The following is a 27,566-nucleotide window of genomic DNA, read 5'->3' on the forward strand; positions in this document are numbered from 1 at the left end:
GTGGAAACAAAAGAGCCACCGCACGCGGCTCCAGAGCCGCAAGTTGACGACCCCTGACCTAGACCCACAAACGTTTGTATTGCGAGGTGTTAAAGGATGCTGAATTGAAATATATTGTATTTTAAAATCCCGAACGCCTCTTTTTTGTCCTGTGAGCCCCTTTACGTGGCGGGAGAATACGCTTGAACGTTGTACTTTATTAAGCCAGGGCACGGAATCCGAATTTGAGACGAGAGGTTGAAGGTGAGGGAAAGCACGGGGGTGGTGATTGGGGGGGGGGCGTTAAAAACGTCTCCCTTTCACTGCCACTAACCGCGTTGTAAAAACGAAAACAAACCCGGTTGCTGGTTAACTGCAAGTAAAACCATGCATAACGATGAACACACACGCACAGCCCTGTGTGTCTGTGTGTCTTTGAGTCTCGAGGACGTGGTTCGATTCCATCTTGTGGCGTGGCAGTTGAAAGCATGGGGCAAGTCTATTTTAATCTCCCCACCTCTGTCCACCTAGCGGTGTGAATGGGCACTCCAGTTCGTCGATGGGCAGGTTGCGTGTCGTGGAGTAAAGTGTGGGTACAACGCATCTCGTCAGCGTGGAAGAGGAGAACAAATCCCTTCCAGAACTCCCCCTAGTGGAAACGTTTAAACGAGCAGTGGTGTGATCGAGCAATTGGGGGGCTGGGCCTTTACCGTTTTATCTTGCCGAGGCACGACCGCACCACGTGGGGACTGGATTCGGCCTAGGCACTGGAATACGGCTGCCGCTGGCCAACCAGGAGCTGCACCGTACCGTTAGTACATCCACGCGTGCCAATCGGTGCGATCATTGCTTGAACTCCACAGGAAACGGTTGCCAGTTCCTGGCTTTTGGAATCGCTAACCGTTGACACAAACGGTCACCGGTTTAGCGGTGGTTGTTGTTTAACGACCCCAGTTCTAAAACTGCGTGTGGCCTGAGCACTCTCAGCATCCCTCACTCAACTTACGACATTTACAGAGGACTACACCGGATTTAAAGCTTTCGTGACTGCAAGGATTCATCTTCTTTGGTTCTTTCGGTAAAGTCACGTAGAATGAGAATAAAATAATAAATTGATTAAATAAAATAACACAATAATATTCTCACGACGTTTCGGCCACAACACAAGCAGCCTTCATCAGGTGAAGGGACGAGACTGTCTGGTAGGACAGCGCTGGAGTGAAAAAGCCACGCTCAGATCACGACCTTTAAGCTGTGTGAGAAGAAACAAAGTGCCTTGACAAAGGAATTAGCATATAATTTAGTATTGAAATGGCTGAGTGATTAGCTTGTGACTGGTCACAGAAATGGCTATGTTAAAGTTAAAGCATACACATCCGCAGAGGCACCCCTTGACAAAGGAATTAGCATAGAATTTAGCATTGAAATAGCTAAGTTAAAGCATACACATCTGCAGAGGCACCCCTTGACAAAGGAATTATCATAGAATTTAGCATTGAAATAGCTGAGTGATTAGCTTGTAACTGGTCACAGAAATAGCTATGTTAAAGTCAGAGCATACACATTCACCGAGGCACCTAGTACAAATCAAACAGGAGAATTTAGCATTGAAATAACTAGGCGAATTTAGCATTGAAATAACTGAGTGATTAGCTAGTGACTGGTCACAGAAATGGCTATGTTTAAGTCAAGGCCTACACATCTGAGCTATTCACAGTAACTGTGCCTACACATCTGAGCTATTCACAGTAACTGTGAATAGCTCAGATGTGTAGGCCTTGACTTCAACATAGCCATTTCTGTGACCAGTCACTAGCTAATCACTCAGTTATTTCAATGCTAAATTCGCCTAGTTATTTCAATGCTAAATTCTCTTGTTTGATTTGTACTAGGTGCCTCGGTGAATGTGTATGCTCTGACTTTAACATAGCTATTTCTGTGACCAGTTACAAGCTAATCACTCAGCTATTTCAAAGCTAAATTCTATGATAATTCCTTTGTCAAGGGGTGCCTCTGCGGATGTGTATGCTTTAACTTAGCTATTTCAATGCTAAATTCTATGCTAATTCCTTTGTCAAGGGGTGCCTCTGCGGATGTGTATGCTTTAACTTTAACATAGCCATTTCTGTGACCAGTCACAAGCTAATCACTCAGCCATTTCAATGCTAAATTATATGCTAATTCCTTTGTCAAGGCGCTTTGTTTCTTCTCACACAGCTTAAAGGTCGTGATCTGAGCGTGGCTTTTTCACTCCAGCGCTGTCCTACCAGACAGTCTCGTCCCTTCACCTGATGAAGGCTGCTTGTGTTGTGGCCGAAACGTCGTGAGAATATTATTGTGTTATTTTATTTTATCAATTTATTATTTTATTCTCATTCTACGTGACTTTACCGAAAGAACCAAAGACGACTACACCAGAGTTTTCCGTCCCATGACATCATGTACCAAATAAGACTTGAGTGGAGTGGTGGCATCGTGGTTTGCACACGGCGCTATGAAATTAGTGACCTGAGGTTGATACCCAGCCATAACTAACATCAGTGGCGAGTGATATTAGAACGATGATTGTGTGAATGATTATGTTTATAAAGATAAATGAAGATGGAAATGATGTTGCCGATAAAGTTAATGATGGAGATGTGGATGAAGTTTGCAATGGTTGATGAATTACGTAGATATTCATGAACTTCCCAATCCTGCTCTTCTGCAAGATGACCAGAAGGCAATTTAATGTTATGTATTGGAGTTTTGCGTTAAACTAGGACCCATTTATTACAGTGAGTTACAGTGAGGGTCCATGTCTTTAAACATCTGGCAACTCACAGCATTGGTTCAAGTAGGCCTAATCCTACTGATGTGACACCGAGTTTAGAAACTGGTCCAGAGTTTACTTTTATTGAACTAATGCTCCTGCTAAGATACACTCCCAGAAGGTCGTGCGGCTGATGGGTTGTGTAAAAATATATACTTTTATCTTTATTCAGAAAGACAAAGAGGAGAAAGAGGCATCATTTATATCATTCTTAACATTCTCCCTAAGGAGGCGGGCAGCACCCACCCAAGATGTCGCGCAGGAACTTGAGGTTTCCGTTCCATGTGATGTTGCGTTGATTCCAGCTGGCGGTACCCCCGGGCAACCGCTCATTGGGTTGCCATGCGCCGCACGCGTACGCGTAAAAGTCCTGCGACAGAAACAGTGGTGGCGGCGCTGAGATCGCCTCGCGCGACGCAAACGGCGAGACCAACGGTCACAAATGGGGAGTGCAGTCGATGCCTTTGCCACTTGTCCTCGTGGGTTGACACGAAGCATCGCAGCCTATCCCACGACTCACTGCAAAGCGAGGCCAGCCCACCCAGCCTCACACTCTGCCGATGAGACACTGTATGTGTCAAAGCCGAGCAGAGTTTGCTCTGATTCAATGCTGCAAGAATGTTAATTTGTGGTTGTTGGTCTGCAAACGACGCACTCCCAGATGGCCGTGCGGCCGATGGTTTGAGCAAATGTTTTATGCGGAGAGATGGATATGGGACGGAGGCGCATCGTCCGCTTAACCATCTCGTTAATGATGTTCTCCACAACGACGTTCAAGGTTACATCCAGCCTCACGCGTGAACCGTGGTGATGCCACTGTGGCGGGCGCGTGTCTCCATACCTGGCACGGCTCGACAGTGGGATCCATAGAGTTGAGCATGAGCCTCGCGTCGTTGACGCACACGTCAGTCAGGCACACGGGCGGCGGCACCTTGCCTACAGACGCGACAGGGGGCCGGGGCTCGTAAACCCCCACGGGGGACATCACTGCAACGCGCGCACCTTGATCATTAATATATTAATGACAATGGTATTTCATACAGGTGGTTGGCACACGAAAACTGTTGACTCCATCACGTTCCTAAAAGTCTCATCAGCAGTTAGTCTCGCTTAAGTCAGGACCCTCTCTGTTAGATATAGGTGCTGGCTTCGAATGAAAACTATAAAATACGCAACATAAACTAATTTTGTCCCGGTGTGCTCGTGATTGTTCCGCGTTGCACATTATATATATTTTTTGCGACGAACTCGGACCCATATCTAACAGAGAGGGTCCTTGTTAATACAACAAGTTCTGGCAGTTCACCAGCAATGGTTCTGCAGATGAAACACTGAATGTCCAAACCGAGTCAGAGGTCGCTCTTGTTGAATCAACATTGTTGTTGAACCAAGGCAATGTGGCTGATGGGATGGGAAAAAGTCATTTTATTATTCATGTGGTGGGGCAGCAATAGTCGGCTCGCTCACACCTGGTGACGAGGTGTTAACGTGCTGCATGTAGGAGACCTCTAACGTGCTCACTGCGTGTAGGAGACCTCTAACGAGCTCACTGCGTGTAGGAGACCTCTAACGTGCTCACTGCGTGTAGGAGACCTCTAACGTGCTCACTGAGTGTAGGAGACCTCTAACGTGCTCACTGAGTGTAGGAGACCTCTAACGTGCTCACTGAGTGTAGGAGACCTCTAACGTGCTCACTGAGTGTAGGAGACCTCTAACGTGCTCACTGCGTGTAGGAGACCTCTAACGTGCTCACTGAGTGTAGGAGACCTCTAACGTGCTCACTGAGTGTAGGAGACCTCTAACGTGCTCACTGCGTGTAGGAGACCTCTAACGTGCTCACTGAGTGTAGGAGACCTCTAACGAGCTCACTGAGTGTAGGAGACCTCTAACGTGCTCACTGCGTGTAGGAGACCTCTAACGTGCTCACTGAGTGTAGGAGACCTCTAACGTGCTCACTGCGTGTAGGAGACCTCTAAAGTGCTCACTGAGTGTAGGAGACCTCTAACGAGCTCACTGTGTGTAGGAGACCTCTAACGTGCTCACTGAGTGTAGGAGACCTCTAACGTGCTCACTGCGTGTAGGAGACCTCTAATGTGCTCACTGAGTGTAGGAGACCTCTAACGTGCTCACTGAGTGTAGGAGACCTCTAACGTGCTCACTGAGTGTAGGAGACCTCTAACGTGCTCACTGAGTGTAGGAGACCTCTAACGTGCTCACTGCGTGTAGGAGACCTCTAACGAGCTCACTGAGTGTAGGAGACCTCTAACGAGTTCACTGAGTGTAGGAGACCTCTAACGTGCTCACTGAGTGTAGGAGACCTCTAACGTGCTCACTGAGTGTAGGAGACCTCTAACGAGTTCACTGAGTGTAGGAGACCTCTAACGAGTTCACTGAGTGTAGGAGACCTCTAACGTGCTCACTGAGTGTAGGAGACCTCTAACGTGCTGAGTGTAGGAGACCTTTAACGAGCTCACTGAGTGTAGGAGACCTCTAACGTGCTCACTGCGTGAAGGAGACCTCTAACGCGCTCACTGCGTGGAGACTTCTAACGTGCTCACTGAGTGTAGGAGATCTCTAACGTGCTCACTGAGTGTAGGAGACCTCTAACTAGCTCACTTAGTGTAGGAGACCTCTAACGAGCTCACTTAGTGTAGGAGACCTCTAACATGCTGAGTGTAGGAGACCTCTAACTAGCTCACTTAGTGTAGGAGACCTCTAACGAGCTCACTGAGTGTAGGAGACCTCTAAAGTGCTCACTGAGTGTAGGAGACCTCTAACGTGCTCACTGAGTGTAGGAGACCTCTAACGTGCTCACTGAGTGTAGGAGACCTCTAACGTGCTCACTGCGTGTAGGAGACCTCTAACGAGCTCACTGAGTGTAGGAGACCTCTAACGAGTTCACTGAGTGTAGGAGACCTCTAACGTGCTCACTGAGTGTAGGAGACCTCTAACGTGCTCACTGAGTGTAGGAGACCTCTAACGAGTTCACTGAGTGTAGGAGACCTCTAACGTGCTCACTGAGTGTAGGAGACCTCTAACGTGCTCACTGAGTGTAGGAGACCTCTAACGAGTTCACTGAGTGTAGGAGACCTCTAACGAGTTCACTGAGTGTAGGAGACCTCTAACGTGCTCACTGAGTGTAGGAGACCTCTAACGTGCTGAGTGTAGGAGACCTTTAACGAGCTCACTGAGTGTAGGAGACCTCTAACGTGCTCACTGCGTGAAGGAGACCTCTAACGTGCTCACTGCGTGGAGACTTCTAACGTGCTCACTGAGTGTAGGAGATCTCTAACGTGCTCACTGAGTGTAGGAGACCTCTAACTAGCTCACTTAGTGTAGGAGACCTCTAACGAGCTCACTTAGTGTAGGAGACCTCTAACGTGCTGGGTGTAGGAGACCTCTAACTAGCTCACTTAGTGTAGGAGACCTCTAACGAGCTCACTGAGTGTAGGAGACCTCTAAAGTGCTCACTGAGTGTAGGAGACCTCTAAAGTGCTCACTGAGTGTAGGAGACCTCTAACGTGCTCACTGCGTGTAGGAGACCTCTAACGTGCTCACTGCGTGTAGGAGACCTCTAACGAGCTCACTGCGTGTAGGAGACCTCTAACGTGCTCACTGCGTGTAGGAGACCTCTCACGAGCCTGCGAGAGGCCACGTGCGTAGCGTACCCTTGATGTTGACGACGAGAGCGGCGAGCACACCGGCAAACGCGATGGCGAGAACGGCTACCAGGCCCAGCAGGGCACGCACGGCCTTGAGGCTCAGCACGCTCCGTGTGCCATCCACCACCCTCGCGGCGTCGTCCCCCTCTTCTGGCCTGGCTTGCGGATCAGAGAGGCTCAGCTGTGGCTCGACCTGCGAGGAACAGGTCAGGCACAAGCGGGAGAGAGAGGAGTCTCACAGGAGCGCCAACATCTGACAGTTATCTTGCTCATGGCAGAAAGTAGAGAGCACCAAGCAAAAGCGGAGGGACCCCGGGATCTGCAACATGAAGTAGACGGTGTGCAGCATTGTGAACACAGCCGCAGTACGAATCAAGGCGACCGCTGGATTCGAACCGTCAACTTCTGCAGCAAAGCGGCGCACGTACTGTCGCTGAGCCGAGTCACTACTGTAACTCTGCGTCCCATTTGAATAGGACTTGATAGCCTCAGTTCCAGACGAGGCAGATCGTCCGTCCAGATAGCAAAACGTCCCGTTCAGCGCACACCCCTTGGTAAAAGAAACAGCGTCGGTTATGCGATTTGCAAGTTCGGTTGTTCCGTAAGTAACGCACTGCTTACGAGGCTTTCAACCATTTGCCTGTCCGCTCGTGTCGTAGGAATCAGGAAAAGTGCTGGAGGTCACCGCTATGTGATCGATTGCACGGCCACTTTCTTTCTGTCCAAATTGCAGACCTCACCCGCCACCACGCGGGCAGCAGCAGTAGCGGCGGTGTCCTGGCCCCTTTGTAAAAAGCAGACAAGACTCCTCCTTCCCATCTGTGTCTCCACATTATAAAAAAAAACAAAAGCTACACATCCGATTAGCCACACGGCCTTCCTTCTGGGAGTGCATTTTGGCAGTCTTAGTTCAACACAAGAAAAACACTGGACCCATTTTTTTCGTATTCAGTGTCTCATCAGCAGTAATCCTTGGTTGAACCGACGCCGGTGAACTTCCAGATGTTTCTCGGCAACGACCTGCCTGTCTCTAGCCTCTAGCTCACGTTACTCACTGCTGAACGTGTCAGCTGCTGTGGCCTGTTTCCGCTGAAGCTCAGCGTCTACCCCAGACGCTCCCACACAGGTGGCAGAGTCAATTCTCCAGTCCAGGTGAGCACTCTCCACCCGTTTACTTTTTTTTATCATGGGCACTGCCCCATAGCAATAATGGACTGAAGTTCGTAAACGCCTGCAATTAATGATCGAGTCCTCTCTCTGCACTCACCTCTCTCTCCTCACGAATCTGTGTCTCTCCATGTCTGTATTTCGACAAATCAGTCTCTGGCTCTGTGTCTCTCTGTAGTGGGGAGTGGTAGTGCAGCAGTTAGCACGTTGCACTACGAACGTGACTACCTCATTTCGATTCACGCTCACGCCCAACACCAATGACGATCATCTGGCTCACCCTCAAATAAGTACCTGGTGCGGCATGTAAACATGGACAAGAGGGAAACAAAGGTGGCTGGGTGTGACGATGACCACCCACCCCCTCGTGTGCCGTGCTGGCCTTCATAGGTGCTCTGCGAGGAGCACTTTCCCCAATAGTCTGTTAAGGCTAAATGGGGGATCTTTGTCTCTTTGTAGGGTGCTTCCTCTTTCCTTATCAAGCTGTTGTTAAAATCTCAAGAACACAAAGTTGGAGAATCTGCCGATAAATACTCCTCGTTGTTTGTGCATTGCCCAAGAAGACCAAGTGTTGATGTCAGGGCATTTTAAAGCCGATCCCTGGGAAATGAGTTTATGGTCCTTTAAAGAGAAGAATATGACGATGTCGCAATTTAAGGGTGCTAGATAGTGAAACGTTTACCACCGCTTAAAGTTTTCTTTCTGGGTGAGCCAGCAGCTAAGAATGCTGCATTGCAGGTTTGCCGTGAAGAACAATGCGGGTAAGTCACGTGAGCAGACACAAAGGCACGCGCTGCTGCCATCACGTGGGCCGCGTCGGTCACGGGACTCGGCCCCGGGGTAGTGGAGGGTGGAGGGTGGAGCCGTTGCCAGACCGCCACGCTCACGTAGGCCGAACGGGCCGGCGGGCTGGGTCGGGCCAATGGGCCAACGGGCCGGGCCGAGCATTTCCGCATCTCTCCACCCGCGAGGCTCCCACGCCTCACCAAAGACTTCCCCCCCCGCCCGTGTAGCCTTAACAGACTGTAGGCGCAAGTGCTGTTAGTGAGCAGCACCTATGAAGGCCGACACCGCACACGAAGAGGGTGGGTGGCCAACACCATGCCCGGCCGCCTTTGTGTCCCCAGTGGCGATGTTTACACATCGCACCAGGTACTCATTTGAGGCTAAGTCGACCTAGGGGAGGCCCACGACCAGTTCAGATAATCATCACAACTGGGTGTTGGTCGTGAGCGGGAATCGAACCCGGGTCGTCAGGTTCGTAGCGCAGCGTAGCGCTGACGGCTACAATACCACCCCACCGCACTCTCCATCACCACCGTGTCCGAGGGCCCACTTAAGTTGCAAAGGACCAGAAATGTCGCCCTGTGCGCGCGTTCAATACGGATTTGTTTGTTTTTTCATGAAAAAGGCAACGGTTTTGACGTTTTGTTTTACCGTCACCCAATTGTTGCGCCCTTATTCCTCGGCAGTGCTGTAAACTCGCAAGGTGCTTTGAGATGGTGATTGCCATAGTACGGCAGGATATTAAATAAGGGTTCAATTTAATTATGCGATTGAACGACGTGATGTTGTTACGTTAATTCAGGCTCACGACAGCGCCGGGAGTGATGTGTCACGGAGTTCATGGAAGGTGTTGGATTCCTGTTCTTATTGAGATAACACTTGTGTCACGCGACACAAACTGCGCAGCGCAGCTCAGGAAGGTCTCCCCTCTCCACGCCTATATTGCTTGTATTGTACAACGCACCTCCGATTAGCACGGTTGGCTTCGTACGGTGCAAAAGAAGTTCAACATACACACGTACATAGTGCAATCGCGACACCAAACGTGTGTGCGGAACGAAACACAACATATCAAAGCTATTGCATCATCTCATCGTGAAAGCCAGCATGTGAGATACAGTAATTGTTTGAGTGTTTTGTAAGTTGTTTAAACCCAGGGTTTTGGAGAAACGAGTTTTTATTTCAACCCCCGAGACTTCCGTCGAAGAGATCAGAGCCACTACTGCTGCGCACATTCCATCCAAATCAAAATCAGTGGATCCAGACCAACTGGTCCGAAAACAGGTTTAAATTATTGTACAAGAAATATTTTTTAAAATATTTTTTTGCACCAGGTTTAAGGCCCACTGGGCGATATAACTCTTTATCAGAAGCGACCTGGCCACAAACGACAGCTCAACGAAGTGGCTTCATGTGGAAATGTATCGCAGCCAAATTCTCTAAAACGCGTGATGTTGATTCTAAATGTGGAGGGAAAAACCAGAGGACCCGGAGAAAAATCCACGCGACCACGGTTAGAACATGCAAACTCCAAATATGCATCAAACCCATGACCTTCTGCATACCGGGCGAGGGAGTTAACATCTCGCCACCGTGGCACTGCTTATGGAACACTGTGATACCTAAATGACAACAGAAATGTACGTGTGTCCATGTGTGTTTGAGCTCTGCACTATGAACCCGGCGACCAGAGTTTAATTCCTGCTCACGGCCACCAGCACACAAATTTATAACATTTTTGACAAGCGTTTTTTGGATTTTGTTGTTGTTATTCTCTCTCACTGTTCAAATAAACCTACCATTAAAATTATAGACTGATCATTTTTTTGTCAGTGGGCAAACGTACAAAATCAGCAGATGATCAAATACTGTTTTCCCTCACTGTATGTGGAAATTTATATCATACACATACTCTAAATGCATGTTTATAAATGTGGAGGCAAAAACCGGAGGACCTGGAGAAAAATCAACGCGACCATGGGAAGAACATAAAACTCCATACATAAAGGAGTCAGGGTGGGGATCAAACCCACTACCTCATGCATATCAGGCGAGGTCGTTAACGTCTCGCCGCCATGACGCTTCCACAATGAAATTGATGCACTATTAGATTCACAGATCCTTTCTCTTTTTACTGCTCTTGAGGCGCATAGAGACTCTCAGTGGTGTAGATCTATAGAATATACAGTGGTGAGAATCTGTAGACTCTCGTATGGGTGTTGAACTTCTTGCGGACCGTACGTAGCCAACCGTGCTAATCAGAGGTGGTGAGAATCTGTAGAATCAGCAGTGGAGTGAATCTAGAGATTTATAGTGACGTGAACATATAGTGGTGGAAATCTATACAATCTATACTTGTGCAAGGAACGAGCGGTGAATCCTATTATGTAAATAAATCAACAATTAATAGCAATCGAGTCTTAAGGACTTGAGTTGAAATAAGGTGCTCAATTCCCACGAGTGATCTGTCACATGGAGAGCTGATGCGTTGTGCACACAATCTGAATGGAGGGTGGTGAAACACTCAAATCTGATTGGCAGAGAGGTTAATTTGTAAAAGCCCGGGCAAAGTTAAATGTAAACGAGGGGTCGGATGGAGGAAATATTCATGGACCCAAAAAATGGTAATGTGACATACATAATATATACCCATTGTAATCCATATGACTACATTAACACAACCTCCATGCTGGTCTTCGCACCCGATTAGCTCATAGTGACGACATGACATTCATCCCTCTATTTAAGACCGAAACAGGATGAGGATTTCTCCACAGATTCTGTCCGTCGCCTGATGAAGCTGGTTCTAATTACCGGCGAAACGTCACGGCAATAGAATTGTGAATGTTGTAGTGAGGTTTACTCTCTAACACACCGGTGTGTGCTGAAGTTGTAACTATCTGGCAGGTTTTGTTTACGTGGCAAACCTTACCGATTGTTGTGTCGGGTGGTTGTAGGTTTAACAACACATTTATATTTATGCAATCTAACCGGGAAAAAATAAAACTCTTTTAGGGTTAAAAGAAGCTGGTGAGGGGAGTTCCGGGGCCCTGATCGGAGTAATTCCCGGAAGTCGGCAACGTGCTGCGGGTTGCACGTGCTGAAGAAAACTAGGGAACGATTACAAGACTTACCCGCCTGGAACTCCTGTACACTCCCTGGAGCGTAAATCTTGAGCAACTGCAGCAGAAGCTACGGGGGGCATGCAAATTTAGCCTACATTTGCATGAACAGATGTGAATGCAAAATGATCGCAATTCAAATCCACCGAGGTTGTGGGCCTTTCATGCGGGAATGTCAGTAGCCAATCACCTTACAACATCAAACACTTACAACTTTAGTCGATGAATCTGACCTTTTCTTTTCACAAAGGCAGGTTGTGAGTATTACTGTTCAATGTTATTACCACCTGCACGCGCCTCAGTGTCACCACCCGAGATGGCGCCGAGAAACTGAACACCAGGTAGGGGGGGGCACGCAGTGCGAGTCGGCGAGTCTACCCCGTCGGTCGCGCCTGGAGGAGGCACCGCACCTTAGCACCATGACTCGGCAAAACAACTCCATGGGTCCCGTCTCACCTCGGCCGTGTCGCCTACGGCAATCGCTCACCTGTACCGACCCGCTCGCGTCACCAACCCCACCCCACATCTGCACCTCCAATTAGCACGGTTGGCTACGTACGGCGCGAAATAAGTTCGACATACAATACATACACGGCTACCGTGTCTCTGTTTACACGGACGGCTGAGAGTTGACGTCCACCAAGTTCGACGTCGCATTATTGAGCACAATAATGGACCTTCACCGTTGACCCTGAGAAATGACACACAAGCTCAGGGCCCATGTATCGCGCTGTGCATTGAGGGTTGGACGCCTTCGTGTGTGTGTGCGTGCGACAATTCTTCACTCAGTGAAAACATCAACAAGCTGATGGGCACATCTTCTATCATGAAAGGAAAGTTAAAGACAAGCCACAGTAGTGCAATTGTGGGCATGCAACCCAAACTATGGACCATACAGTGAACCGCTGTAGTATGCACTTCCTCAATGGAGGAAAAGAAAAACTTCACAAACTTTCTCCTAAAGCCCTCTCGTGGCTAGCAGACATCTACATTGGCATTTGAATCCAGAACATATTGGCAGAGGTAAGAATTGAATAGAACTCGAAATCAGCAACTGCAGTAGATTCCACAGGCTCTACAATTGTATAAACACAAGTTGTGACCACAGACAGTAACAATTCATTAAATTGTGGAGTCGAATCATGCTGATGAGATCATAACTCTGTCCATGGTTGCTTGTATGTATTTTGAACCTCTTTTACACCGTACGTAGCCAACCGTGCTAATCGGAAGGTGCGGGAAATGTCCTTGAATTGATTATTCGATGCAATTCCAATGTTCATGGAAGGCAGTGCTTTTCAACCTTGTTCATTCCACAGCACTCACTATCCAGCTGACTTGAACTTCGCACAACACTGCCCAACTCTGCAATCGCAAAAGAGAGTTGAGAGGGCTGGGAGTGAGGGTTGTCGGCTATCCGCCATACTCCACACGTGCGACCGACGGATAGAGAGAGGAAAGCGGGGGGTGGGGGGGATGGAGGTGGAGGCTTCCTTAGGCCACTCAACGGCACGGATATTGAGAGTTAGTCTCTCCTGGCCTGGGAACAGTCAGGTTGTTTCCTTTACTGTCATTCCCAAAATACCGCAGCACACTGGAATTTGCTGCGGTGGCGCTCCGGTGTGCCCATTGACGGCGCATCGGTTTGCCCGGAGGCTGCACACTGGTGGCGGTGTAGGGGGTGCTCAACCCCTACACCGCAACTGTACGTTGGAGCTGCCCCGGGCGTCCCGTGCTGGCGTTCGAGTGGAGGTGCTCCTCCCCGGCCTCGATCCTGGGGCCAACTCCGTTTACAGCGACGATGGCCATTGGGGGCAATAATCAACGCACCGAAAGTTTCATAGCGGGGGCTAAAACTTCAATGGCAACCTGAGAAATAATGAACGTTTAGTGCACCAACCCTTTGGGTCCTTAAAACGGTAACAAAAACTCTATGGTTTAAACATCAACAAAAATTGATGTTAGCTATGAGATGAAGGGGCGGCATCTGATCTGAACAGATTATGATCTGAACTTATAATGTACTCTGAGTGAATATATCACATTCACACAACAGGATTTCGAAGCGACAGAGACTTACTGAATAATGAAATGTAAATAGCTCACTGTCGTGGCATTGGTTGAGTCTGACCATCATGAGTCTGCCTGTGCTCAGACAGCTGGGCTCTTCAGTTTCAAACAACACAAACATGCCGACAAAAGCACTCAACCCCTGTGCCTTACATAAGAATCGTTGTCAGTTCCCAAAGTACTGCAGAGTGCTCCTCTTGTCTAAATACATTTCACAAATATGACCAACTGACAGAGTCTGCAGCAGTGAGCATGTGTGACTATACTGTGCTGATGAGTCCGACTAAGAACAAAACTGGTCCATAGTTGTCTATCTCTGTGTATCATTGCTGTTGCAGTTCTTCAGGACCTGTTGATTGTTGTAGAATGCATGTAGACTGTGTTCTATTCACGCATGTCTGTGTGTTGTTTGAAACTTCCTATTTTCTGGCACGCACTATTTTTATGTTGCGATAGATTTTCTCATCATATATATATAGATTTATGTTTATCTCTGGGTCCTCTTGCACAGCTGTCCACAGGAAAGTGCGTGCCCCATTTGCTGGCCGATTACTGATGCTGTCAGCTAACCCCTCTCGTCTATTCTCTGCCCATCACGAGCTTCACCAGTCTCTCCTTCCTCTTTAAGCTCGCTCTTCCTCGCTGACCTTTGCTGCCTATTGCCACAACTTGGCTCTTCCTCAGATCCGCTTTTCTCCGCGTGAGACACGGCTATCCCACGCACCCTGCTTCCGTTGTGTGGAAAATATAAACAACACAAAAACTCACCACTACCACAATGAGTAGTGAAGTCAACAGGTGCTCGCATCTGCCCACAATCTCAAACTCGCCGTATGCACTCTCTATTGCGTGTCCTACACCCACACTTGTGCCCGTGGTGACTTGCTTCCCTTAGCAAGCACTCGCTATAGCTCGCCCTCCCAAGCACACCACCGAGTTCGTGCATTTTCGTCGGTGGTCGTGTTTTCACTGGCGGTGTTTTTCGTTGTCTTGGTCTGCTTAGCGCAGAGGTCGGCAAACCAAAATTACAAGAAAAGCTATCCTTTTTTTTTCAAATTCGGTAAAAACTAAAAATAATTTCAAGAGCCACAATGCACGTGCTGAATAGGAGACGGTAGTCTTCAATACGCAACAGCCACAAAGCAGTCCTTAGAGAGCCGCATGCAGCTCTGTAGCCGTAGGTTGCTGACCTCTGACTTAGGGGAAAAGATAAGAAAATGCGTTTCTTGTTGTTCTGTTCCCAGATACAGAATTCTGTGATTGTACTTGGCACTGCTGTAGTCGTACATGAGTGCGGTATTTAAACGAGAGCTGTATTTTTATTGCGTTCCTGTGCGGGGATAAAACCGAGTCGACGAATACAACATGCATATGCTCTCTACACCGTAAACATGACTCTCCCACCCACACTTTGATCGTTATAAAACTGAATGGCTCGAGAATGTGCTCATCAGCCCATCAAACAGTGACCTTTGTAGGAAAAAAGATTCATATTCTTGGTTCTTTCGGTAAAGTCACGTAGAAGGGAAACAATAAAATAATAAAAATATAAAACAATAAAATTCTCACGACGTTTCGACTGCAACACAAGCAATCATCATCAGGTGTGAAAACCACAACAGGAAAATAAAATAAAAAATCTAATTTTCTTGTTGTGGTTTTCATACCTGATGATGATTGCTTGTGTTGCAGTCGAAACGTCGTGATAATTTTATTGTTTTATATTTGTATTATTTTATTGTTTCCCTCCTACGTGACTTTACCGAAAGAACCAAGAATATGAATCCCTGCAGTCACGAAAGCTTTAAATCAAAAGGAAAAAAGAGAATTTAGCAGAGAATAAGCCTCCTAGAGATGTCCATCTCTCCACACGAACAAAGTCAAAGTGTGTTCCACACAACCCGTTGGGCCAAACAGCTTTCTGGGAGTGTATTCTATTCTATTTGTGTGCACGTTGGCAGCACTTTGCTCAGGAGATAAATGCCGAACGTCGAGGTCTGTTGCCCGTCACGGGACATCGACGGATCCTCGGCATCTAAACGCGACTTCCTAGCTAGAAACCCTCAGTGGGAGAATTATGCCAACGGCGTCTCCTCATGGGAGACGCTCGCCAAAGAAGGGCGCACGGATGGACACGCTACGGAGTAGGCGGCTGCACCCCTGAATACGGCCCCCGTCACCACCGTCGACAAGCAAGGCCTACTGGATGATGCTTTCAAATGTTTTCACTGACATAGCTGCACCGTCGTCTGCGGGGATTTCAGCAGAGCGTACCTTTTCAATCAACACGGCATCTTTGGGCATGATGAGCAGACTTCGCCAAACCGCGTTTTGTTTTGTAACCACGGCGTAAGCAGGCATCCACTGTGCACAGTCTCTGTACGCTGCACGATATTTCTGTACGGAAATGAGGAATGGCAATGCAGCGTTGGGAAAAAAAAAATCGGGTTTGTTGTATATATATTTTTTGGAGTGGGTACACAACTACAGTACTGTAGCTAACGCAGTGGGCTTGTTTTCCATTGTTATAAAAAAAATTTCCGTGCGGGCGTTACAACGTGAAGCCTCGGCAACACGTGAGGAATCGGGTTTCCATGAATTTGTCAAGTAACAGAATCTGCAAACACGACCCACCCTGACAGTCTGTCCTGGTCAAATGTGTTTTTTTTAAATTCTATTATTATTACTACTACTACTACAGTATTCTGCTTCTTTACCCGGAAAAGCCTGAGTCTCATTACCCTTTACCACACGGGTTCTGCCAAGGGGCGATGATTGGTGTGTACATGTCCCAATTGAGTAATTTGAGGGTAATTTTCAAATTTGGCAAAATGCCAGCACACAATGGCCTACTCTTACGAAATTGCATCACGGGTTTATTTAACGTCGGCTGTGAAGCGGACGGTGTAAAGTATCGCGGTTAATACACCACAATAATAACAGGATGGCCACTGGATTCGAACCGCAAACCTCAACAAGCAGTGAGCACGCTACCGCTGGGCCACGTCACCGCCCATTGAACTCGACTCATCGAATCGCAATGGGAGGCGATTTTCTGCAGGCTTAATAAACGCGCTTGTCGCTCCAAGTGGAACCCGGGTCTCCTGCGGGGAGACGCTTCTCTTGTTTCTGGATGCACGGAAGCACGCAGTGTCCACGAGGTGCCGCTGGGCTAACGCGTGGGCCCCGTTTGGGCGCGGGTGGGGCCCTGGACACGGGGGCCCTGGACACGGAGGCACGTGCAACGCAGGCAAAAACAAACCACGTTTCCACCACCACCGCCTCAGTGATGTTGCTTGTGTAATTCTGATAGTCATTTGCAGGTGACTTTTTGAGGCAATGGGATGTTTTCGCCAATACCAGTGAGTTACACTGTATGTTTGTTTAGCCCTGGGGGGAAAATGGAGATCCTGGAGGAATCCCATGCAGAACAGGGAGATAGAAAACATACAAACTGCAGAGAGGTACCCGAGTCGGGCATCTAAGCCAGGTCCTTCTTCTTGTCATAATGTTGACAGCTGCTAAAGCGCCGTAACATGGCACAACATTACAAGGGCGCTGACGAGCGTTTCCCCTAACCCACTCTGCTGGGCTCTCCGATAAGTAAAACCACTTTCACTGTGGCCAAATCTCGAGCCGACAATGGAGGATGAAAGAGTGAAGATGCTGGAGATATTTTCCGCAGTCAGACAGTGATGACAACGATGATGATATCATGATGCGTATACTGGCCTTTCCACTGCCACGGGTTCCGTGTGTGACATCTCATCGGGTCACGGATCGTGTGGCCTACATCACAAGCCAAGCTTGGGATTTGCTTGTACTGAATCAACACTGCTGATATTATGCACGAGCAGAAGGCTGTGGCGCCAATGGTTTGCGTAAAAATACTTTTTACGTTTTAGAGATAAATATATGGAGACGTTTCTGCTGATCTATTTATTTTCAACTCCACAACAACAACAACGCGAAAAATGATTTTGTGTCGTGTTTTGAAAGCGTCTTCCTCTTTGGTCACGAGTTGAAGAAAATAAATATATAAGTCTAAAAGGGAAATTACAAAAAATAAAAAAACCACGCCAGTTTAAACAAAGCAAGCATACGATTAAGAAATCCAAGGTTTCTTACGACAGCAGCAGTCGACATAATCAATTGCAGTTTATTCCACAAATTGATAACCAAGCCACTTACTTTGGTTAAAAATAAGTGGAGTGTTATTTCAACACATTCCAGGAACACGTGCTTTGTGCAAATGCGCTTGCTCAGCACAGCCCGATAGCTGCATGTGGCCCTCTGCCGCTGCCGCGACTGCTGACGGAGCAGCACTTACGACTCAGTGCGGGGCTACTCACCGTCACGCGCCACAGCAACACTGCTGTTTTACAATTTTCATCGAATTACCCCCACGGTACCCTTTTCATCGAGGTTTTTTTGTATTTTGCACGTTCTTAAGCAGAAGCCACGGAGTAGAGCATCGTGGCAAGTGCCCCAATTCGGCCTCTTACGGGACTGGAACCCGTGAAGGTAGAGGCACGATTCCCACCGAGCGCGCTCACCCAGAGTGGCTCCCTGTCGCGTCGCGAACGCTGAAACGAGCCTCACGCCGAGCCTCGCGCCGAGCCGGCACGCCGAGCCTCGCGCCGAGCCTCGCGCCGAGCCGGCACGCCGAGCCTCACGCCGAGCCTCACGCCGAGCCGGCACGCTCAGCTACGACCAAGCTCATTGAGATGAAACTCGGCATGTACATTTTCATTTCTGGAGGAAAACAAACCCAAGGGTGTTTAGCTTTGAGAATTACAAAACCGGGTGGGGTTTTTTTGTTGCCAGTAAATGTTTTCTCACCTTCAAACTGCATAAACCTGCGTAAGTCGTACAATTGAAATGGTAGAATACAATATCCCGTTCAAAAAGAGTGGATTGTCCTTGGGGGGTAGCTGGGGCTGCTGCTGGAAGCTCACGGCACCAGTTGAGCACAAAAACAACAACCCACTTGACCCATCACGAAGCCTAGCAACTGCTGCTGCCGCACACCCTATGACACCCCCCCCCCCACCACTACGTGCCCTCCCACACACTACCACTCATGTGACTGCTGACTTCACCAGGCTGGCAGCAAGCACCTGATCCTCCACCGCAGGCAAGTGCTTGTTGCTTTGTTTTCCAAATGTCAAAAATGTCCGAAAGACTTTTATGCTGCTCAGAGGCGTTGGTGCTCATCTTCTATTCAAAGCCCAAATCCGGTGGTGGGAATTCCAACATCGATTCTTAGAATCATGGGGTCCAGGCTAGTTTGCTTTAATTGCTCTATTTCCAAGCGAGCGGTAAAATAATAATGAAACATTTGAACAGCGAAAGAATAGTAAAATGAAGTTACAACCCTCCGGCAAATCCCCCGTGGGATGAAGGTCGTCTAAGCGCATGCAGAACCGCAGACACGTGACCCTTCTGTGGTTTAGACAGAAGCCTTAGGGGAATCACGTGCCACTCCTGTTACCCAAAGTTGTAGACACTGGAATTGGTGGAATTAACCCAGGTAATGGGAAGACCCGACCTGCGGATGTTAAGATGATTCACAGAAGAAACTGATCCCGCAAATTACAGGGATCGTAGCGAGAGGACCAAGCACACGGGGTGATCCACTGTGCACTTAAACACCAAGGCCTTTGCACCACTGATTATAGCCAACCAAGACCTTGCTGGACGCCTTGAAGTATGATGAGTATGGCTGGGAGGTCATCGGAGACTTCAAAATGGTGGCATTCCTGATGGGTCTCCAAGGCGGATTTACCAAGTTTCCCTGCTGTCTTTGCCTTTGGGACAGCAGGGACACCAAGACGCACTACCACAGGCGGGACGGGCCACAGCGGACCGACTTCTCTGTGGGGAGGAACAACGTCAATTCGGAGCCACTGGTGGACCCCCGGTAGGTGCTGATGCCACCACTGCACATCAAATTGGGCCTTATGAAACAATTTGTCAGAGCTATAGATAAGGAGTCGGCAGTCAAGTACAGTGAGGGAAAAAAGTATTTGATCCCCTGCTGATTTTGTACGTTTGCCCACTGACAAAGAAATGATCAGTCTATAATTTTAATGGTAAGTTTATTTGAACAGTGAGAGACAGAATAACAACAAAAAAAATCCAGAAAAACGCATGTCAAAAATGTTATAAATTGATTTGCATTTTAATGAGGGAAATAAGTATTTGACCCCCTCTCAATCAGAAAGATTTCTGGCTCCCAGGTGTCTTTTATACAGGTAACGAGCTGAGATTAGGAGCACACTCTTAAAGGGAGTGCTCCTAATCTCAGCTTGTTACCTGTATAAAAGACACCTGTCCACAGAAGCAATCAATCAAATTCCAAACTCTCCACCATGACCAAGACCAAAGAGCTCTCCAAGGATGTCAGGGACAAGATTGTAGACCTACACAAGTCTGGAATGGGCTACAAGACCATTGCCAAGCAGATTGGTGAGAAGGTGACAACACAAAAGAACTGTCAATCTCCCTCGGCCTGGGGCTCCATGCAAGATCTCACCTCGTGAAGTTGCAATGACCATGAGAACGGTGAGGAATCAGCCCAGAACTACACGGGAGGATCTTGTCAGTGATCTCAAGGCAGCTGGGACCATAGTCACCAAGAAAACAATTGGTAACACACTACTCTGTGAAGGACTGAAATCCTGCAGCGCCCGCAAGGTCCCCCTGCTCAAGAAAGCACATATACATGCCCGTCTGAAGTTTGCCAACGAACATCTGAATGATTCAGAGGACAACTGGGTGAAAGTGTTGTGGTCAGATGAGACCAAAATGGAGCTCTTTGGCATCAACTCAACTCGCCGTGTTTGGAGGAGGAGGAATGCTGCCTATGACCTCAAGAACACCATCCCCACCGTCAAACATGGAGGTGGAAACATTATGCTTTGGGGGTGTTTTTCTGCTAAGGGGACAGGACAACTTCACCGCATCAAAGGGACGATGGACGGGGCCAAGTACCGTCAAATCTTGGGTGAGAACCTCCTTCCCTCAGTCAGGGCATTGAAAATGGGTCGTGGATGGGTATTCCAGCATGACAATGACACAAAACACACGGCCAAGGCAACAAAGGAGTGGCTCAAGAAGAAGCACATTAAGCTCCTGGAGTGGCCTAGCCAGTCTCCAGACCTTAATTCCATAGAAAATCTGTGGAGGGAGCTGAAGGTTCGAGTTGCCAAACGTCAGCCTCGAAACATTAATGACTTGGAGAAGATCTGCAAAGAGAAGTAGGACAAAATCCCTCCTGAGATGTGTGCAAACCTGGTGGCCAACTACAAGAAACGTCTGACCTCTGTGATTGCCAACAAGGGTTTTGTCACCAAGTACTAAGTCATGTTTTGCAGAGGGGTCAAATACTTATTTCCCTCATTAAAATGCAAATCAATTTATAACATTTGTGACATGCGTTTTTCTGGATTTTTGTTGTTGTTATTCTGTCTCTCACTGTTCAAATAAACCTACCATTAAAATTATAGACTGATCACTCTTTGTCAGTGGGGAAACGTACAAAATCAGCAGGGGATCAAATACTTTTTTCCCTCACTGTACCTTCAAGACTTCTTCCCTAAGCTGTCTGAGGCAAAGGTCAAAGCCGGTGTCTTCATCGGACCACAGATAAAGAAGATCCTGGAGTGCTATTAATTCCCCAAGAAGCTCACTAGTAAGGAGAAAGCGGCTTGGGACAGCTTTGTCGCAGTGGTTTGTGGCTTCCTTGGCAATCATAAGGTCGAAAACTATGTGGAGCTGGTTGAGACTGGTGAAGAACTACGGCACAATGGGCTGTAGGATGTCCCTCAAAGTCCATATCCTTGATGCTCATCTTGATAAATTCAAGGAGAATATGGGAGCGTACTCGGAGGAGCAAGGCGAGCACTTCCACCAGGATATACTGGACCTTGAACGCCGCTACCAAGGGCAGTTTACATGATGGGAGACTACATTTGGGGGCTGATTCGTGAAAGTAATTTACAGTATAATCGTAAATCTCGAAAAACTACTGACTTCTAAATCTTTTGTAGTCATTTTTGTATTACTTTAGTATAAATACATGTTAATTTTGATTAATATGTTTTTTTTCTGACTTTATGTGAACGAAAAGACAGAAATTCGCCCGTTTTCTTATTGAAAATAGGTAAATTTCAAAACATCACTGTCCTGGTCACAAAAGCTAAGTTTGTGGGGAATAACAATAGACATTTTCTATACCTTTTAGGCATAAGCAATTAGGAAATAACTCTTACTACCCAGGAACAAAAAATGTGTTACATAGTGTCATCGATCTCGCGGTCTCCAGAGCAACAACACAAGCCACGCAGTGGTCACCCAGAACAGACCGCACAACGTAGAACGAAGCAATGCCCCATCCACAAGTATGAAGGAGATACGACAGCGATACAACTACACTTGCTCCTGACGTGGTTATCCGGGCTTGACCACTTGAATGTGAAATTGCAGTTGTTGATCTGCATCTAAATCAGCAGCCGCGTGGAAAAATAAGAAGTCTGCACAAAGCCGTACTGCACGGCACCGGGTTCATCCCACCTCGTTTCCAATGATGCACCACCGCCACCCTTCCCAAGCGGCTCTCTCCTTTTCCCTCCATCCTCCCGGCTCTCTCCACGCAGATGCCTGCACAACGCCACCACCACCACCCCTGCCCCCTCCCATGCTCACCCTCACTCTTCCGACGGGCACGTTATACCTCCACCCACTCGCTGGGCCTCCACCCCGCCAGATCGCTGTTTTCTGTCTGCGAGATAACCCCTGGGCCTCCCCCACAGAAGTAAAAAAAGTTCCTCAGCAAGTTCAGGCATGCATCTCACCGTCCCGAGCATGCATCAAGTCGGCACACAATGTTGGAGTAGCACGAGGTCGTTACATCATTTGCTAAAAAAAAAGGGTAGTGCCCCAAATAAAACTTCGTGTTATTTGTACAAGCGCCTGTTTGGGTTTCAGCATTGAGCGCACAACGTTTAGCTGACACGAGTTTCCCTCGCCTTGTGCACACAAAGCGAAATCGTGCAGCATGGACTGCACATTCACACAATCCACAACGCACTGCACCAGATAGCTGCCTGCCGAGCAGTGCACACAGTACACACACAATCTCGCCCACGTTCGACCGCGTAGCCGCATGTGAGTTAACTCAAACCGCATAATATAGTGAATTTGGGGTAGAAATAGATTAGCCGCATACACGCAAAACTGCACAAACCGAACCCACAAAAAGCAAGGAAATATCCCGTCTCTCTCCTGCCCCCGATGTCTCACACCTGGCAGGTGACTCCTCTCCCACCCACTCCTCACCCACCCACGAACCCAAACCTCAACCACCCCAACAACAACAACCGCCATTCGCCACCAAGTGGCAGTGACATCACCCACGGAGCTTGTGACAGACGATCTGCACCATTAGGCATAAAGAAGTGTGGAAGGCCCGCTACAGGCCAGTCACCTCGGTCAATGGATTGACCGAGGTGACTGGCAGATGCACCACCAATCCTCCCTATGGTGCCAACGTGCTGCCTTTTATCAGCCCGGAGCTCCGCTCGTTGTTGTGAGCATCGCTCCTCCGCCCTCCGTTGTTGTTGGAGGGCGACTGCCTCCAACTGCCCAGTAGCTGCGTCCTTCACGAGTCTCTGCTCACTCATCCACCCACCCCTCACCTATCAACTCATGCATATACCTTGTCGAGGTTTTGTCACAAGCTATTATGAATACAACAGTTTTACTGATCGTAAAAAAAAAGTTTGATTGCACTTCCTGGCATACACTATTTGAGAAAACTGTACCTTTCTCCTCCAAATGCATCGTGTGTGTAGTCTTAACATGATGCCTAAAACTCTTGGATGATAGCAAAGGCATTGTTCAACAAGCCAACTTTGCTCTTATTTGCTTTGAGCACCACTTTGCCGTTTTCCTTCAATTATTTGATGATGTTCTGTCGTTCATTTCCATTGGATGTCATAGTGACCATATCAGCAAATACGAAATTGTTAATGTGTTAACCATTTTGTGGAAGGCGGCTAAACAGTGCACCCAGTGTACTGGACGATTGGAGTTGTCTTTCCGAGGGGCACGGCTTAAATGAACAGGAGAGTGAGTGGACAGAGAACAGCCACTGCCAACATACCGCAACCACAGAGATGGAATGAAGAGGTGGATGAGAGCAGGGGTGTGGTGCTGATGTCACCTGAGTGCACAAACAACGTTTGGGGAGCGGTGGTGTAGCGGTTAGCGCACTGCGCTATCAACCCGGCGACACGGGTTCGATTCCCGCTCACGGCCAATACCGGTGATGATTATCTGAACCGGTTCTGGGCCTCCCCTAGGTCGACTCAGCCTCAAATGAGTACCTGGTGCGGTGTGTAAACATCGCCACTGGGGAGACAAAGACGGTCGGGCGTGGTGCTGGCCACCCACCCCCTCGTGTGCCGTTCCGGCCTTCATAGGCGCTCACTAACAGCACTTGCCCCTACAGCCTGTTAAGGCTATACGGAGGATCTTTGTGTTTGGTGGCGACGTGAAACTCAACCCAGCCACGAGAAGTGACGCAGCAATGCGCCTGATAGAAGAACGCGATCGATCGGTGCAAACTACAACTTACGCCGATCAGAAATGTGGACATGAACGAAGACCATGGAACACAATCTGAAAAACGCGCGAAGAAGCAGGGGCAGTGCGGCGGGAGAAAACATTTATCAAAAAGTCTATTTAATTAAGTAGAATGTGTTGTCTATATTTATTTAAAGTTGCGCATTTTGACGTGACGTCACATTTCTCAAACCCCCCCTCATCACACATCATCACAAATGTCTGACATCCCCCCCCCCCAGGTGCGTGACGTCATTTATGGATGGTCCCTTATCACGAAATGATGGCGAAGGCTTGGGGAGGATTTCGTCCAGTTTGGTTTTCTCCTACCTCCTTAAAGGTACGCTTGGAGAGGTAGGATTTAAAAATGGACACGAGGTAGGGGAGGATAAGAGGGAGGAGACAAGGGAGAAGGAACGCCGGAATGGGGTCAGAGGGGAAGAGGTAGGGCGAGTTTTGTAAATTACCATGAAGAGCTTAGATGCAGATGTGAGGGTGAAGGCGGAGAGAGGAGGGACCCACCCACCACAATGCAGGTCACAACAACTCACTCACCCACCCACCCACCACAATGCAGGTCACAACAACTCACTCATCCACCCACCACAATGCAGGTCACAACAACTCACTCACCCACCCACCCACCACAATGCAGGTCACAACAACTCACTCACCCACCCACCTACCACACTGCAAGTCACAACAACTCACCCACCCACCCACCACAATGCAGGTCACAACAACTCACTCACCCACCCACCTACCACACTGCAGGTCACAACAACTCACTCACCCACCCACCACAATGCAGGTCACAACAACTCACTCACCCACCCACCCACCACAATGCAGGTCACAACAACTCACTCACCCACCCACCACAATGCAGGTCACAACAACTCACTCACCCACCCACCTACCACACTACAGGTCACAACAACTCACCCACCCACCACAATGCAAGTCACAACAACTCACTCACCCACCCACCCACCACACTGCAGGTCACAACAACTCACTCAGCCACCCACCTACCACACTGCAGGTCACTACAACTCACCCACCCACTACAATGCAAGTCACAACAACTCACTCACCCACCCACCACAATGCAAGTCACAACAACTCATTCACCCACCCACCTACCACACTGCAAGTCACACCAACTCACTCACCCACCCACCTACCACACTGCAAGTCACAACAACAACTCGCTCACCCATCCACCTACCACACTGCAGGTCACAACAACTCACCCACCCACCACAATGCAAGTCACAACAACTCACTCACCCACCCACCCACCACACTGCAGGTCACAACAACTCACTCACCCACCCACCTACCACACTGCAGGTCACAACAACTCACTCACCCACCCACCTGCCACACTGCAGGTCACAACAACAACTCGCTCACCCACCCACCCACCACAATGCAGGTCACAACAACTCACTCACACACCCACCACAATGCAGGTCACAACAACTCACTCACACACCCACCACAATGCAGGTCACAACAACTCACTCACCCACCCACCTACCACACTGAAAGTCACAACTCACTCACCCACCCACCCACCACAATGCAGGTCACAACAACTCACTCAGCCACCCACCTACCACACTGCAGGTCACAACAACTCACCCACCCACCACAATGCAAGTCACAACAACTCACCCACCCACCACAATGCAAGTCACAACAACTCACTCACCCACCCACCTACCACACTGCAAGTCACACCAACTCACTCACCCACCCACCTACCACACTGCAAGTCACAACAACAACTCGCTCACCCACCCACCTACCACACTGCAGGTCACAACAACTCACCCACCCACCACAATGCAAGTCACAACAACTCACTCACCCACCCACCCACCACAATGCAAGTCACAACAACTCACTCACCCACCCACCACACTGCAGGTCACAACAACTCACTCAGCCACCCACCTACCACACTGCAGGTCACAATAACTCACTCACCCACCCACCTGCCACACTGCAGGTCACAACAACAACTCGCTCACCCACCCACCCACCACAATGCAGGTCACAACAACTCACTCACCCACCCACCTGCCACACTGCAGGTCACAACAACAACTCGCTCACCCACCCACCACAATGCAGGTCACAACAACTCACCCACCCACCACAATGCAAGTCACAACAACTCACTCACCCACCCACCACAATGCAAGTCACAACAACTCACTCACCCACCCACCTACCACACTGCAAGTCACACCAACTCACTCACCCACCCACCTACCACACTGCAAGTCACAACAACAACTCGCTCACCCACCCACCACAATGCAGGTCACAACAACTCACTCACCCACCCACCTGCCACACTGCAGGTCACAACAACTCACCCACCCACCACAATGCAAGTCACAACAACTCACTCACCCACCCACCACAATGCAAGTCACAACAACTCACTCACCCACCCACCTACCACACTGCAAGTCACACCAACTCACTCACCCACCCACCTACCACACTGCAAGTCACAACAACAACTCGCTCACCCACCCACCCACCACAATGCAAGTCACAACAACTCACTCACCCACCCACCCACCACACTGCAGGTCACAACAACTCACTCACCCACCCACCTACTACACTGCAGGTCACAACAACTCACTCACCCACCCACCTACCACACTGCAGGTCACAACAACAACTCGCTCACCCACCCACCACAATGCAAGTCACAACAACTCACTCACCCACCCACCTACCACACTGCAAGTCACAACAACTCACTCACCCACCCACCTACCACACTGCAAGTCACAACAACTCACTCACCCACCCACCTACCACACTGCAGGTCACAACAACTCGCTCACCCACCCACCTACCACACTGCAAGTCACAACAACTCACTCACCCACCCACCTACCACACTGCAAGTCGCAACAACTCACTCACCCACCCACCTACCACACTGCAGGTCACAACTCACCCACCCACCTACCACACTGCAGGTCACAACAACTCACTCACCCGCCCACCTACCACACTGCAAGTCACAACAACTCACTCACCTACCCACCAATTCACCACACTGCAAGACACAATAACTCACTCACTGCACGGCAGGTCACCTCGCTTCTGTCTGCCTCTTCCCCTGCACTGCTCTACTTTAGAATTCCCTATCTTTTATATTCTTGGTTCTTTCGGTAAAGTCACGTAGAAGGGAAACAATAACATAATAAAAATATAAAACAATAAAATTCTCACGACGTTTCGACTGCAACACAAGCAATCATCATCAGGTGTGAAAACCACAACAAGAAAATTCAAGAC

General features: G+C 48.7%; 1 protein-coding gene across 2 annotated transcripts in view; it reads right to left on the bottom strand.

Annotated features, from left to right (window-relative positions):
* LOC116942795 (endothelin-converting enzyme 1) overlaps positions 1-27,566 on the bottom strand; it is a 67,126-nt gene that overhangs the window by 33,055 nt on the left and 6,505 nt on the right. For both annotated transcript variants that reach the window (XM_076067554.1, XM_032955063.2), the window contains 3 exons: positions 6,460-6,646; positions 3,633-3,727; positions 3,038-3,161 (listed from right to left, as the gene is read on the bottom strand). In XM_076067554.1, coding sequence (XP_075923669.1) covers positions 3,038-3,161; positions 3,633-3,727; positions 6,460-6,646 — 406 coding nt within the window. The remainder of the gene's footprint in view (positions 1-3,037; positions 3,162-3,632; positions 3,728-6,459; positions 6,647-27,566) is intronic.

The sequence above is a fragment of the Petromyzon marinus genome, chromosome 16, assembly GCF_048934315.1.
Source record: "Petromyzon marinus isolate PM22_M1 ecotype Great Lakes invasive population chromosome 16, UKy_Petmar_22M1.pri1.0, whole genome shotgun sequence".
NCBI lineage: Eukaryota > Metazoa > Chordata > Hyperoartia > Petromyzontiformes > Petromyzontidae > Petromyzon > Petromyzon marinus.